Genomic DNA, 14,626 nt, shown 5'->3' on the forward strand with positions numbered 1-14,626 from the left:
TTGAGGAGGGGAAATGAATTGATTCCATTTTGGAATGCGGCTGTAATGAGGAAGCCGCAAAGCGTTCATAGAAAGTGGAGAATGTTCTGGATGACAGCAAATGAAGACGCAGTCCTTTGGTAAACATCACCTTGTGTTTATTTCTTGCCCACAAAACAAAAACAAAAAAACCAAACAAAATGTCATTCACAGTCTTGCATGTGCCTCCTCCCTCACCCCAGGGCGAGACTTTTGACACCCACAGCAAGTACACTCAAAAATATTGCTAAATCTAAATTCTTTTCATCCAAATCGGTCCGGCGGACGCTCGGCCCGGGCCCCGCGGTACATTCGAGTGCTTTGTCACACGCAGGCGGAACACGTGCGAACGCTGCAGCGGCAAAAGGCCCAAAGAAAGAAAGAAAGAAAGAAAGAAAGAAAGAAAGAAAGAAGACACGACAACATGCCGGCGCTAACGCAAAGCTGACAAACCGCTCAGGAGGCCCGTGAGAAACATTAAGACGACTGCCGCTGTTGGCGTCCTGAAGCACAATTTCAAGGATTCCAAGATATCGATGAATTGCAAAAAAAAAAAAGAACCCTAACAAAAAGGTTTGCGGGCTCACGCTTGAGCCACGTACAACGCAAAAGGCATCCCGGTGTGAGATTTGTCGTGTGTGGAAACTTCAAGGAGACAAATCCTTTTTCCGTGTCCCGCAACGGATAAAATAAACAAGCTAACTCGGGAAAAGTCCTAAATCTGAAGATGGATCAGGAAATTATGATATCGCAGTTACCTTCCTTTGCAGAATTAGCCCCTCCCCCCGCCACACTCACACACCAAGTTTGGTGAGAGCGCCACATACACACACTTTAGTGTATGAAGTGCTGCATCTAAGAGTGAAAATACTTTTTCTTTTTCATCATTCGGTTCGCTTCACCCACCGGTTGTCACGGTGACCACAGGGTGCCGACGAGCAGGGCTAATTTCAGCGAGACGCGAAAGGTGTGTGAATTGTGCTCTCAAGTTTTTTTTTTTAACCTTGGGCTGTGTTGACAGAAATGGAAATTGTTTTAAAATGGTGCATGTCCACATTCCAAGCCGCTTATCCCCACAAGGGCCGTGGGGGAGGAAAACCGGGTGTCAAGTACACGACGACGACGACGACGAGTAGCCCAAAACAAAAGAAAACTAAACAAAAAATGAAAGCTCGCTTTGGGGTAAAGTGCACCTTCAAAAACACACAAGACGACGGACGCGCTCACACATGCAAAGTCGCCGCGTGGACAAACTTCCCCCAAAATCGGAAGTTTTTTTTTTTGTTTCGGGTCGTCGCCGTCAAGAGAAACGAACGCAGCGGTGCCTCGAGATAGGAGCTCAATTCATTCCGCGAGCGGGCGCCGAACTCCAATCGCCGCCCGCAAGGAAATACACGCAAATGTTCCGAGAAGGCGACCGCACGTGATGCGTCGCCGCGAGTTCGAGGCCGACGCCGGCTGCTTTCATCTTAAGGCACCAGCGCGTTGTCGTCTTGTTTTGGCCCCGCGAGTGTCGACTTTCTCCTGCGCACGGGTTGCGCTCGGAAAAGGCCCCACGAGGCCGAGCGGCTCAAATGAAAACGGAGCCGCAGTCGTTGCTTGACGTGCCGCCGCGGGAGTAAACACACTCGTCGTGAAAATCTCAGAGAGGTAGAACTCTTGACAACGAGAAGATTGTCAGCGGGAGGCCAAAAAAAAAAAAAATAAAATAAAAGTGCGAACGTGGGCCGCGCGTTCCTGAGAGCTGCCGCTGCTGCTCGGAAGCCGTTTGAGCATTTTATCTGCTGGCCTCCGTGCGCTCCGCACACTAGTACACGCTGCCGTCTTCGCTAGTCACGCCGTTCAACGGAATAGCACCATCTGACTCCTAAAGTCTCCCAGGCTCGCGCATCTTCCAATTTGGTTTTGGAAGCGATTTGGAGCCGTATCGGAGGTGGAAAGACGCATGAAGTGAGGTGAGGAGTTTCACTCGGACAAAAGTCGTAGAGTACACATTGCCGCCATCTTGTGGAATCTACAGGATGTTTACAAATCTTTCAGGGGGCATCAGTTGCTGACCGATTCCCGCTACGTGCGCCAGGCTCTCCCACAAGCGCACGAGTAGGAAGGACAACGTGGGATTTGAACCCAAAACGACGAGTGGACATTTTGCGGCGACTCTTTGGGTCCAGGAGGCCACTTGTGTGAGACCTGCGCCTACAAGTTGGGCCCAGAAGTCTTACTCGTGTAGTGCCGTAGAATACTAGCAAAGTTTAACTCTGCACTCGTCGACCGAAACTGGCAATATGAGTTGATAGTTGAAAAAAATGTTACGGTACGGTAAGAGAGTCGTTCGACAACTGTGGTGAATTGTTTTACTAGTGAGGACAAAAGCGCGTACTAGTACACGGACGCTGAGCTGAATCAAAGATATCCTTGATAAGGAAGCTACTACTGAGGTTTCATTTAGCACTAGTAGATGAAAAGTGGCACCAGTAGAAAGACAACCATTGTACTAGTGCGGCCAAGTCACTTCAGTAGCGCACGGGCTTCTCTTATTGGTGAGGACAGAGAGTGGATCAAGGATACCCTTGAAAGAGAGGCTACTAGCGCGCGCGACACGCGGCCGCTAGTTCGGCCTCGGAGGGTTTTTAGTGCAGCACAGTTGTTTCCTAGTAAGGTGTGGTTGAAAAACATTCCAAGTTTTACTCGTGTCACACGCGAGGAGAAGGAGCGCGCCGCCCGCCGGACACGGGAGGGCGCGGCCTCCGCACCGAAAGGGCCGGCGTCTCACACGTACGGGACGACGTTGGCGGCGAGGCCTTCGGCGGGGGCGCTCAGGGCGCGGCAGGAGGCGGCCCGGGCGGGCGGCGCCGAGTCGCAGTCGTCGGACGTCAGCTCGGCGATGTCGTCCGACTGCGTGTCGGACGTCTCCAGGTCGCTGCGGATGCTCTCGGGCCGGGCCAGCGTGACGTCGACCGGGGCGCCGCCCCGTCTGGAGCTGCAGTCCAGGGGCTCCTCCCTGCCCGAGGCGCTCCCGGCCGGCGCCAGGTCCTCCTCCTCGCTGGTCAGGCAGAGGTGGCTGGGTTTGGTCTCGATGTCTACTTGGATTTCCAGGTTGGTGCACTCCCTGGCGATGGGCGTCCACCACGGAAGAAGAAGAAGAAGAAGAAGAAGAAGAAGAAGAAGTCAACGTCGGCATCGGGCCTGGACAGCCTAAATGTCGTGAGCCAAACCAAAAAGGGTCGAACGCGCGTCTTTTCGGCCGTGGCTTCTCAAGACGAACCGAATTCCAAAACGGGCTTCGGTGGCAGAACTTGCCGGAAGTCACATTATTACTTGAATTTCGGGAGGGGAGCTTCAAAAGAAAATGGCTGACTTCCTGTATCTGGCTAAAATGCCGGCCATACCCATTGGCTGACGCCCACGTCGTCGCTGATCCCCAGTGAGAATGCTGCCCCCAGGTGGGCAGAAATAATACCCGCAGCTCGCGTCAACGGCGACCGATGACTCCACGGCATGACCGGCGCAATACTCGATTGTACAGTGGAGGTATTTGAAACTAGCGACCTCGCACAATTTATGGCATGTGAATATTTAGGAAAAGCTGAGTGATATTTGCATTGCCGTCAAGTTTGAGGAACAAAAGGCGCCGGGCCAACCTGTCAGGCATGGCGTAGGCCGAGACGACGGAGCCCGCCGTGCCGCACGCGCCGGAGCCGTCGCCGTCGCCGCCCGTCTCCTCCCGGGGGGGCTCCCCCGCCCGGACCTCCGGCCTGGAGCGCCACAAAAACGCCTTTCGCGTCACTCGCCGCCGACTCGTCCCGAGAAGGCCGCCGTCCTCGCTCACCTGCCGTATTTGCTGGCCCGGGCCCCCAGGGCGCCGCCGGCCAGGGTGTTGAAGCGGGGCGGGTCCGCGGCGGTCCCCGGCGCCAGCGAGAGGCCCTCGCTGGGGGAGGTGTTGCTCAGGCCGCTCACGGCGCCGTCCAGGCTGCTCTCGCCCAGGCTCGGCGACTTGAGAGCTCGCCACGCGTCCGCCACTGGGGTTGGGGGGGGGGGGGGTTTACACAGTTAGCCGCTAGCGTCATCGCCACCATAGTCTGTTTAAACCAAAATCATCAGCTGTAGAACCTTTCCCACCAAAATCAAAAGTGACCCTTCAAATATTTATGCTGTTTGCAATTATTTTGTTATATATTTTAGTTAAGGCCTAATCGTGCACTAGTACAATTTCACAATGTCACAAGTCACTCGGCGAGTGGCATGACGTTACTTGTCCACTAGTGTGCGCCAGAGTCGTCGTACTCGTGAGGACAAAGAACGTGCTAGCAGTTCAGCGGCCTTCAGAGCAAAGGCTCACCTGTGACGGGTCCGTCGTCCTCGTCGAAGTCGATGCGCACCCCGCGGCCTTCGCCTCTGCTGACGCCGCAGCCGCCGCCTCGGCACAGCGAGACGGGCACCACGCCGTACACGTACGCCAGCATGATGGGCACACCGATGCCTGCCCCGCAAGGCGCCGTCAGTATCGGACGGCGCTAAAAACTTGCGCGCAAAATGCTGCCTTCTCAATAAGTTAAGGTCACAACTACGCTAAATCACATCATGTAGCGGACATAAATTGTCCTTTGATAAATGTTGTAAAAGTTGGAATGCAGCGGTAGTGAACGTCGACGTTCAAGTACAAGCGGACAAATGTGACATCGCGAGCGCTGCAACTGCGTTCCGAACGTCGGCGCCGGCGTCTCACCCACGCTGACGGCGGCGATGACGGGCGCGGTCAGGACGGACAGGGCCACGCCGCCCGCGATGGCCAAGTTCCTGCGCCGGCGGGGCGCCTTCTTCAGCTCGTAGTGCGCGTGGATCTGCGCAAGGCAAAAAAAAAAAAAAAAAAATGTGGCGACCGCATCGAGTCGATGCTTCTTCGTCAGACGCGGCAAATAAACCTCAAGTACTGGATCCAAATGACTGCTAATTCACGTTAATCGTCCGTCCAATTGGGCTCTCGGGGTGTCCTCCAAAAAAAAAAAAAAAAAACGATGCCGTTATGCTACCTAAAACTGGTCCTGGAAAATTTTGGAATCATTGGAATTTGGATGTCGCACATATCCACAAATAATAACGTAGCATCTTTGTGGCTTTTTGGGGTTTTTTTTTTTTTTTTTTTTTTTTTGGGACAAAATGAGGCCTAGGTCCTCCTTTTTGTCATTCTCCTCACCTTGCGGCCGACGTAAACGGGGATCCCGATGAGCATGGCGGGGACGGCGATGCCGGCGATGAGCGTGATGCCCACGGGGGCGCCGACGAGCGTGCCCAGCTGCCAGAGGATCTTCTTCTTCCTGCTCCACGGCTTCTTGCCCCAGAAGGTGCAGCCGGACGGGCTGCGGGGGCACGAGCGCCGTCAGCCGTGTGACGTTCGCCCCCCCCCCAGGGTTAGGCAAAGCGGCCGCTACCTGAGGTAGTGCAGGTCGGAGATCTCCTTCATGCACAGCCAGCAGAACTCGCAGCCGCACACGGCGCACGTCATGTGGTTGCAGCTGCCGTCGTTCATCTTGATGATGTAGGCGCCGCAGCGCGGGCACGGCTTGATGTCGTCCGCTACGCGAGCGCGGGGGGGGGGGGGGGGGGGGGGGGGGGGGCACACGCCACACGGATGGCTCAAGCGGCCGCTAAACGCCACATATCGTATCGTCCCAAAATGCCACGGCCGGCAGGAAGAGCGCAACGGACGGGCGTCCTTACCGGGTCCCTGGTCCTGCGCGGAGCTGGGCGAGCGGGTGGCGTGCGCGTGCAGCGACTGCGCCCGCTGCTGGCGGGCCGAGTCGCACGTCTGGTTCGGGTGCCACGCCTGCTTGCAGTGGTAGCAGAACTCGGCGCCGCAGCCCTCGCGCCGGCACGCCAGCCGGGGGCAGCTGGCGCAGCCCGAGGCGATGACGGCGAACCTGCGCGCAGAAAAAAAAAGACCCGTGACGACGGGCCGTAGGAAAAGTCTACACCCCCCCACCCCCCGTCAAATGCCAGGGATGTCGAGAGGGATTTTCCTCATTTCAGCACTCGACGACAATAAAAGGCAAAAACATTTTCAGACTACACAAAAGGAAACGGTGACGAGCAGCTTCCCGAAAGGCGACGCGTTGTCGATGTCGCTCTCGCACGCCGACGGGACCAAAGTTTCGACACCAGGACGCAGCGCACACGCGCACACCGCGGCCGCTGCGTTCGATGTCACCCCTGGCAACGCCGCCTCTATTTCGCATCCCCATCGTCATGGCAACTGTCAGCCAGCCGCAACACGCGTACGCGCTGACGCCGGCGAGGTCCGCGCGTTTGTCATGTGAAGATACAACGGCGAGTCGTTTGGTCGACGGCGGCGGCTGAGCCCCACGCTCTCCGGACTAACCCTGCACGACAAAGCGACGGGTGGCAGGATGCGGGTTGTTTTGAATTCAATATGGCCGCCCGGGCTTTGACGAGGGCTTTCGTACGTACGTCGTTAACTGTGAATGGCTCGAACCAATGATTTAATGCAACGAATGAACGGAAATGGAGAAATACTCGTAAAAGGATCCATTTTGGGAAAAGAGCCCAACAAATTGATCGCGAAAAAGGTCGCGGAGCCGGAGCAGGTCGACCGACGTCGACGTCACGTGACGCTTTTTGGCGCGACAACTTTTCCCACCGGCGTGCTCGTCCCCTTTTCTTTTCTTTTCTTTTCTTCATCTCATCTGACGCGGCAACACCGCAATGTGAAATGGTCTGCGCGGCGTCATTTCTTCCGCTTCCTGCGCGCTCCTTTGCATGTGTGGCCAACTCACACCGCAACTCTAATCTCGGATGAAAGAGAACGAGGACACGTTTAACGATACGTTCCTCGCTGAGAGCCGTTCCCAATATTTTGCCTTTTCCGGAACGCCCTCGAGCCTTCGGATTTTGACGCCACGCTCCAAACACTGCAGAACCCCCAAAAGGGCCTGTATCCGTCTCGCTCGTTCCAGAGTAGGACTAAAACGGCCGCTTCAAAACCTTTGGGTTCCAGCCCAGGTTGTGTTCGGTCTCAGGCGAGTTCTGTTACGGTGGACCCGTCCGGCTAAGTTCACGTCCGCTGGCGAAACCAGCGAAGGCCGACGGGTCAGCCGAAGCGCGGCTGTTTGCGGCGTGCGGCCGGAAGATGTTTTTCAAGCACATCCGACCGCGCTCGGCCCGGTTCGCGTCACTTACCCGCAATCGGGCGCCGGGCACCACCTGCAGTCGGGGTCGGCGGCCAGGCAGCGGCGCAGCAGGAACTCCTCGTACTTGTCCAGCAGGGTGGCGTCGTCCAAGATGGCGGCCACCTGCCGGGGCGCCAGGCGCTCGGCGCACTCGGGGCAGCTGAGCTGCACGCGGCTCTCGGTGATCTCGATCCGCAGGTACTGGCGCAGGCAGCACAGGCAAGAGCGGTGCCCGCAACCCAGCAGCTCGGGCAGCCGCTCGGACGGCTGGCGCACCAGGCACAGGGGACACTCCAGGAGCTCGGGGTCCCCCGACGGAGCCTCGCCGCCCGGGGAGGTCCGCCCGGAGGCGTCCTCGGCGACGGCGTCCGCGGGGGCGGCGACGGCCGCCGGCGCGAGCGGCGCAGGGGCGGGCGCGCTCGAGGCAGTCGACGGCGTGCGGGGAAGGTGGGACAGCGGGGCGGCGGCCCCCCCTTTGGGGCCCCTGGCCGCCCGGGACCCCCGCTTGCCGCGGAAGAGGCTCTGCAAGGAGAGGCGGCGTCGGCGCTTTCCGGCCGGTCGGCACTTTGGGTTGGCCACGCCGCTCAGGGAGGAGTGCGACGACTCCGAGTCCTTCTCCGAGCCCATTCCGGCCCCAACCAAACGCTCACGCTCGGACGTGGACGACAAACGAGACCCGACACAGCAAAAGACCACTCGAGTCTTTCGACATCTTACGTCTCCCGTCCCAGGCCTCCTTCGGGGGTTGTTGAGTACTTGAAGTCCTCTCGGAACCAAAAGGCCACTGAAGAATTTGGAACGTTTGACATCTCCCGCCTTGATGTTTTGTCGCTCTTTGGCTGCGGGAATCTTCACAAAGCCCCAAAAAGGCAAAGACGTGAGCGGCTGGTGCGCCGAGGAGCTCCTCCGTCCTCCGGGCGGCTGGCTGCAGGTCTCGCGGTCTGTGTGAGGAAGACCAGAACGGGGAGTCAAACAAAGAGCGCGCTCACCCCGAATCGACGCCCGCGACCTGTTCGAGGTGCCGGCGGTCCATCCTTTCGTCTCGTGCTTGCAAACGGGAATAACGTGGGATTGCTTTCGAAAAGCAACTTTTCGGAGGCGGGCGGGCAACTGGGCGCCAGCCCGTCGCAGGGCACGTAGAGACAAACAACCGTCGGCAATCGTTCACAGCAATGCAACGCAAACGAGTTTTTGGGATGTGGGGGGGGGGGGCGAGTGCCCGAAGAAAAGCCACGCGGGCGGGCACGGGGAGAACATGCCAACTCTGCACAGGTGGGACTGGGACTCAAACCCTACTCCTCAGAACACTCGAACCAGTTGCTCCACCGTGCGCCGATAAAACGTCGGATTGGCAGATGGGCCCGCACGACGACACTTTTACACGCACACTAATTTGACGAACTTTCCGGGCTTTGACCCAACCGCGAGCGGGACCGTTCAGGTCAGAGTCCGAGCGACGCAACTTCAACAGCGTTGCGTCAGAACGGCCAGACGTCTACGCAACATTTCCACTCGGGGCAATAACGAAGGGTCGGACTCATTTCCCACCTCGCGACCTGCGTTAACCCCAATAGGACCGGAAAGGTCCGGAAAATTTGGGATCGGGATGTTCCCGGAAGGGCGAACACTCGGAATCCTGCGACTCCACCTAAGGAGACATCGCCACACGTTAGCCACTCAACAACTTGGAGGACGGAAGACTACACGGGAAAAAAAAAAAAAAAAAAAAAAAAAGAAAAGGATCGCACCATTAAAGCACAAATTCAAAACTTTCATGCAAATTTATCTTGAAATGGTTTTGGAAACCCAGAAAATTGATCAAAAGGTGCAAATTTCATAGTCATTTCCTTTTGATTTCAGGGCGTAACGAAGGTGGTGCTGCGCATCTTTTGACGCCATTCAGTCACCGATCAATCGGCAGGTTATTGACCAATGGGCAAATTGACCATCCTGCTTGTTGTTCACCGTGGACAAGAAAAGCAGCGCCCACGCTCGGTGCAGTAAACGCGCAAGCGCTCCTCAAAATTTCACTTGTGTGCGTGTGAGGAGGCGAGCGGATGGCGCCAAGCCATCGCCGACACACGCGATGCCGCCGATTCCTGCACTAAAACGTCCTCAACGACGTCAACTTCCTTCTACACAGCCCGAGGAAGCGGTTGGAGTGCCTCAGGGATAACATCTCGTGCCTCTTTGCTTTCATACGCATGTAAAGCGCGTATTGATTACAACTCATCAATCGCTTTGAAGTGGCAAAGCTGTCCTCTCCCTCATGAGCCAAACACATTTTTAATCATCAATAAAGAAGCGTGTCAAGCTTTAAAGGTTAAAATCCCCCCCCCCCCAAGAAAAATGCCCCCGTTTCACATTGACCCCAACGTTGCCGCTTTGCTTCACTTTTCCTCGGCGTTTTCGCAAAGATCTCGTTCGGCAAATCGCTGGCGAGCGTCACGGGGCCGAGGCCAATCGGGCAAGGGAAAACCCGCTTCGCAAAGTTCCCCACGTCCCTGAGCGACGGCAATATTTTCAGATCTTTCCGGAAATAATGGAAGGGAATCCAAAGACAGAGGTGACGGGAAAACAAGCGTAGCCAGACCCGACGACATCGCACTTTTTTGGGAAGGAGACTGCGGCGCCCGCACAAAATGTCTGACCGGCTACCGTGTTTGTTCACACAGAGCGCGAAACAACAAAAACAAAAAACAGGTGATACTCGTTTCTGTTAGCCCATCCATGGCATCTGGCACGATATGTTAGCCAGGGGCTAGCAGACATTTGTGTCGTGAAATGATATTTTGTTGAGGCTCGCCTTGTGTGCTGGGACCAGAAAAAGGTTCGCGGAAAAGCGGCGAGCGAGGAGCGGAAGCTCCAAAAGGGGGGGGGGGGGGAAGGGAGCCGGAAAGGGCCGCAAATGGGCGCCAGCGCGAACCGATCGGGTCGACACCCGACACACCGGAGACACGTCGCGCCTCCACGTGGACTGCGTTTTTGCGTCTTCGTCGACCACAGCGCCATGTTGCTCCGTCCGACGCTTCGACGACGGGGGCGGGGACGCGCATCGACTCAACGGCCATCTCGGCGTGTTGTCCTTCCAGCGGGGACACGTCGAGACGCATCCCGCCCGCGCGCCCGCTGACGCGGGACTCCCGGGATATTTCACGCAAAAAAAAATAAAATAAAAATGTCCTTTTCAATTCTAACACAACCCTAAGATTGCAGCGACCAACCACGGCGGACATTTCACCTACCATCTTTTCCAAGACGACACCGATTCCACCCGCTGAGCTCGTCCGCCCCTCAGCAGCTGACGGCGGCCTGAAAAAAACAAAAATCAGCCGTGGCGACGCTGCGATGCGAGGGCGCCGTGAAAGCCGCAACTCGCTCTCTTCTCTCTCTCTCTCTCTCTCTCGGACGCGTGACGTCATGGAGGAAAGCCCCGGCCGATGACGTCAGTGCGCAGAGTCCTCAACTTCCCGTCCCTGCTCGGCCGCCGGTTCCAAACCTCGCACATTTGTAGAGGGGGGAAAAAAAAAGTGGGGGCGTCTCCGCGTTTCAGGCTGTTGCAAATGGTCGCCATTCGAGTTCCGTTGACGAAGGAAAATATTAAAAATAACCTCCCAAGTTCTGATGGGGTGTTGGGATGACACCGCGAGTCCCATTTGGAAAAAGATCAACGAATTCGGCTTGTGGGGGAAGCACAATCCCCAATGTTGACTTTGGGGCGTGGCCTCGATTTTGATGGCGACGCTTTCATGAGACAAAGAAGACGTACCTATATTTTTTCTTGGGGGGCATAACCAGCAGCACAATATTTACTAGGCATATGAACGTTAATGAAGAACTTGGATGGGAGTCTTATGACAAAATGAAGGCATACGCGTATTCAGGTTTATGGAGGCCATTTTTTTTTTCTTCCATTGCATGAAAATCTTACATTTTTACAGGAATGCAAAAGGTAGCAAGAACAATTTTCTTGACTCCATTTGGAGAGTAAAGTCACCCAAAAAGAGAAAATGCAAGCGGGGTAGAAAACAACAACAAAAAAAAAATATATATATAAAGCTGCTTTACGGGAACCACGGGAACGATGGAGAAGACGCTCGCCTCCGAGGTTCGGACTCCTCCGCTTTGGCCCCCCCCCCCCCCCCCACATTCAAGCGGCTGGAACACAAAAGAAACACAAGAGGGTGTGTTGGTTGGCATCGTGGGGACTTTGCCCATCAAAGCGGGCGGCCAACGTCTGCCGCCATTTTATTTTCTCGCCTTCTCATCGGAATGCAGGAAACGCGCAGCCCCCCCCTTTGGATTATTTCACTTTCGGAACAAATTTACAGCCGTTGTGGCGACTCTTTAGAGTTGTGTTGAGTCATCAAAACGTCTCTTTTCCCAACTGTACTCGCCGAGCGAACGACAAACAACCTTTACGAGCGGCCGAAACCGGTGACGTCGTCAAGGCCGGAAAGGGAAAGCTTACGGGCGGCGGCGGCTCCGGCGCGGGCCGGGACGGCGGCGAACGCGGCCACGATGGAGGCGAAGACCACGTCGGGGGTCTTGGCGGCGTCCACGGCCGCGTGGAGGCCCCTGGCGCCGTAGTACTGGACCAGAGGCGCCGTCTGGCGGTGGTACGCGTCCAGGCGGGAGCGCAGCGTCGTCTCGTTGTCGTCGCTGCGGCGGATCAGAGGCTCGCCGGTCACCTGCGTCCGAGACACACGTTTGAGGGGCGGGCGCATTTCTCAAATTTGGACAAACAAAACGCGCCGGTGGTTGCGTGTAAACGCGTTTCCGTACTGTTGAGCAAAGCGGCACATTTCAAACTCTTTGGAGCAAAGGCACATTTGTTAACGTTGAAAAACGTCTCGACAACTCAAAACGCTGATGGTGTTAAGCCCGACGTGAATAAAATGGAGCTTCAAAATTGCATTTGTCATGATGAACAAGTTCACCTTCAAACTAACATTCGTGCTCGTGATCCCAGCGCAGACCGACGGGAGTCCGCACCCGCTTTTCATTTGGGCGGCCCCCGCAGATGAATGAAAATGAGGACAATACGTGGAATTCTTGTTCCATGAGCACAATGACGATCGCAATAGTGTGTTTTCGACGAGTGCGGGCACGCCAGCTGTTTTTGCAAAAAAGAAAATGACCTTGAAGTTGATCTCAATGTTGACTTTCGATTTTTTTTTTTTAATAGCAGCTCATTACGGCGGCAAAATGGACTCGAACGAGCCCTCTTCGGTTTCTGAAAAGGACCGGATTTGCCAAAGGGTCACGAAGGACTTGCGGCTCTGAGCTCCTTACGTCATCTTTCATGGCCTCTTTGGGGGGGTTGAACTCCTCGTGGTAGGAGCGGCCGCTGGGCTGATGAATCAGTCTGCCGGGACCGAAAAGACATCAGAGGCGGCGGCGACGAACGTGGTCGCAACGCGCCTGACGACAAACCCCCAAAAGATGGCGCTCTGCTCACACGACTCAAAAAGGACCAGGATGTGAAAATGTGACAAAATGCTAACATTACACTCACAAAATTTAAATAAAATCCCTCAAAACACAGATGAAAAACTATACATTTGTTATTAAACGCTATTGGGAAGCAAATGCTACCAAAGTGCTTACGAAAGGCTATCAAAACACCCCCCCCCCCCAAAAAAAAAAAACATCTAAAAGTTTAGGGGGAAAAAAAAAATCTATTCAAACTCTCAATATGCTGAAAAAGGAATTCAAAAGTGATGAAACCTCATGAAAATGCAAGTAAAATAGTCTGAAAAGGGCTTTGGAGGACTAGCCGACCACCTGCCGCAGATCCTGCGCACCAGCAGGGAATCGTCCACGGCTAACTCGACCACCGCGTCCAGCCGCTCGCGTCGCTTGTCCAGCAGCTCGTCCAACTGCAGGGAAACAAAAACAGAAGGTGGAGCCGTCCGTCCGTCGGTCGGTCGATCCGGGCGCGGCGAGCGGGCGACGGCCGACCAGCTCGGCTTGCTTGACCGTGCGGGGGAACCCGTCCAAGAGGAAGCCCTTCTCGCAGGGGGGCGCGTCCAGGTTCTTCTCGATGAGCTCCACCACCATCTCGTCGCTCACCTGAAGCGCGGGAAACGGCGGGCGCGTGACGGGAAGCCCCAGCCGGCGGTGTCGAGGCAGAGGCGAGCGCCACTCACCAGCTTGCCGGCGTCCATGGTGCGCTTGAGCTTCTTGCCCAGCTCCGAGCCCGTCGCCACCATGGCCCTCAGCATGTCCCCGGTGGCCAGGTGACAAACGCAGTAGCGCTCGGCGAGTCGGGGGGCCTGCACAAGTTTCGAAAGAGTGACCGGCTTGACTATCGTTTCCGGTGGCTTGCGCTCTCTGCGCGTCAAATGTACTCCGTGTAGTCTGGTCCGTGGCGACCGCACAGAACGCCGGCAGCAGCGGTTCCGTTTCGCTTCGCGAGCTCAAAGAATTTCAGAAAAGTTTTCTCCCAAAAACTTGCGTTCATTGGAGACCCTAAACTGAACCGCGATGGGCTGGCGACCAGTTCAGGGTGCACCCCACTCCTGGGATTGACCCCCTGGTGAGGATAAGCGGCTCAGAAAATGGACTGATATTACCGATGGGTAATGAAATGATTGGATTTGTTTCACTTTGAATGTCAAAAATAGCTCCATCCTTATGAAGACGCTTGTTATACATGAATTTACATGACGCACAAGCACGTTTTAGCGTTATTAATGATATAAAAATTATAAATATATATATGATAGATTGTCCGTATGTCTGCTTTTGAGTGAAGTTGGAGCACTTTCGAGGATTAGATTAGTTGAAATGCCGGCAGAAAAGTAAAAAGCAAGCTTTACGTAAGAGAAGTGAGTGCAAACTAAGAAGGGGTCGAAAAGTGACGCCCCACCGGCGTCGCTTTCCGGACGAAACTCGCATCGACGCGTTAGCCGCTAGCCGCTAGCCGCTAGCCGCTAGCCAAAGTCGAGCAAGCAGCACGCGTCCGAGCGCAACCCGGAGCTAGCCGCCGCCGCCGCCCCGCGAGCTAACGCTAGCTTCGGCCGTCCGCTCACCTGAGTCCCCTTCCCGGCGCCGGGGGGGCCCAGCAGGATGGCCCGGATGCCCTCGTGCACGTCGGCCATCGCCTCTTTGAGCTGCGCGCTGGGAGCCATCGGCGGGAGAGCGACAAAACAAACTTCAAACTCCAAACTCGAAATTCGGCTTGGTTCGCTCCAAGTGCGGCGGCCGTGACGTCGGCGTTCGAGAAGGACCAAACTTCCTCGGGTTTCTATTGGCTGAAAAGCGGGGAGACACCGCCCCCGAGACGAACGCGCCTTTCCGAATGGTGCGCAGTGTCGGCTGTGTTGATTGGCTGATAGTAAGGCGACGTCAGCGGTCGGTGTCCGACCGCCCCTCGTTGAAATCGTCCAATCGACGTTGCCATTCTTGGTTTTTTTTTT

General features: G+C 55.9%; 2 protein-coding genes across 5 annotated transcripts; both read right to left on the minus strand.

Moving 5' to 3' along the window:
• Nucleotides 1–149: 149 nt before the first annotated feature.
• Nucleotides 150–7,829, minus strand: rnf19b (ring finger protein 19B). Its single transcript, XM_061823461.1, has 9 exons — nt 7,213–7,829; nt 5,737–5,936; nt 5,448–5,592; nt 5,213–5,375; nt 4,745–4,859; nt 4,358–4,498; nt 3,848–4,037; nt 3,660–3,773; nt 150–3,127 (listed from the first exon to the last, which is right to left on the minus strand). The coding sequence occupies exons 1-9, from the start codon at nt 7,827–7,829 to the stop codon at nt 2,788–2,790; spliced, it is 2,025 nt and encodes a 674-aa protein (XP_061679445.1). The 3' UTR covers nt 150–2,787.
• A 179-nt stretch (nt 7,830–8,008) lies between these two features.
• On the minus strand, nt 8,009–14,450 carry ak2 (adenylate kinase 2). 4 transcript variants are annotated; one of them, XM_061824005.1, is made up of 8 exons: nt 14,240–14,450; nt 13,355–13,480; nt 13,167–13,277; nt 12,990–13,084; nt 12,498–12,570; nt 11,674–11,893; nt 10,448–10,514; nt 8,009–8,143 (listed from the first exon to the last, which is right to left on the minus strand). In XM_061824005.1, coding segments are annotated over exons 1-8 (792 nt in total). In that variant the 5' UTR covers nt 14,339–14,450; the 3' UTR covers nt 8,009–8,142. The 4 variants fall into 4 exon arrangements, with proteins under 4 accessions (XP_061679989.1, XP_061679991.1, XP_061679990.1 ...); XM_061824007.1 differs by lacking the exons at nt 8,009–8,143; nt 10,448–10,514 and adding an exon at nt 11,082–11,360 and having other exon boundaries at nt 14,240–14,449; XM_061824006.1 differs by lacking the exons at nt 8,009–8,143; nt 10,448–10,514 and having other exon boundaries at nt 11,367–11,893.
• Nucleotides 14,451–14,626: the final 176 nt, after the last annotated feature.

The sequence above is a fragment of the Syngnathoides biaculeatus genome, chromosome 1 (genome assembly GCF_019802595.1).
Source record: "Syngnathoides biaculeatus isolate LvHL_M chromosome 1, ASM1980259v1, whole genome shotgun sequence".
In the NCBI taxonomy this organism is placed as follows: domain Eukaryota; kingdom Metazoa; phylum Chordata; class Actinopteri; order Syngnathiformes; family Syngnathidae; genus Syngnathoides; species Syngnathoides biaculeatus.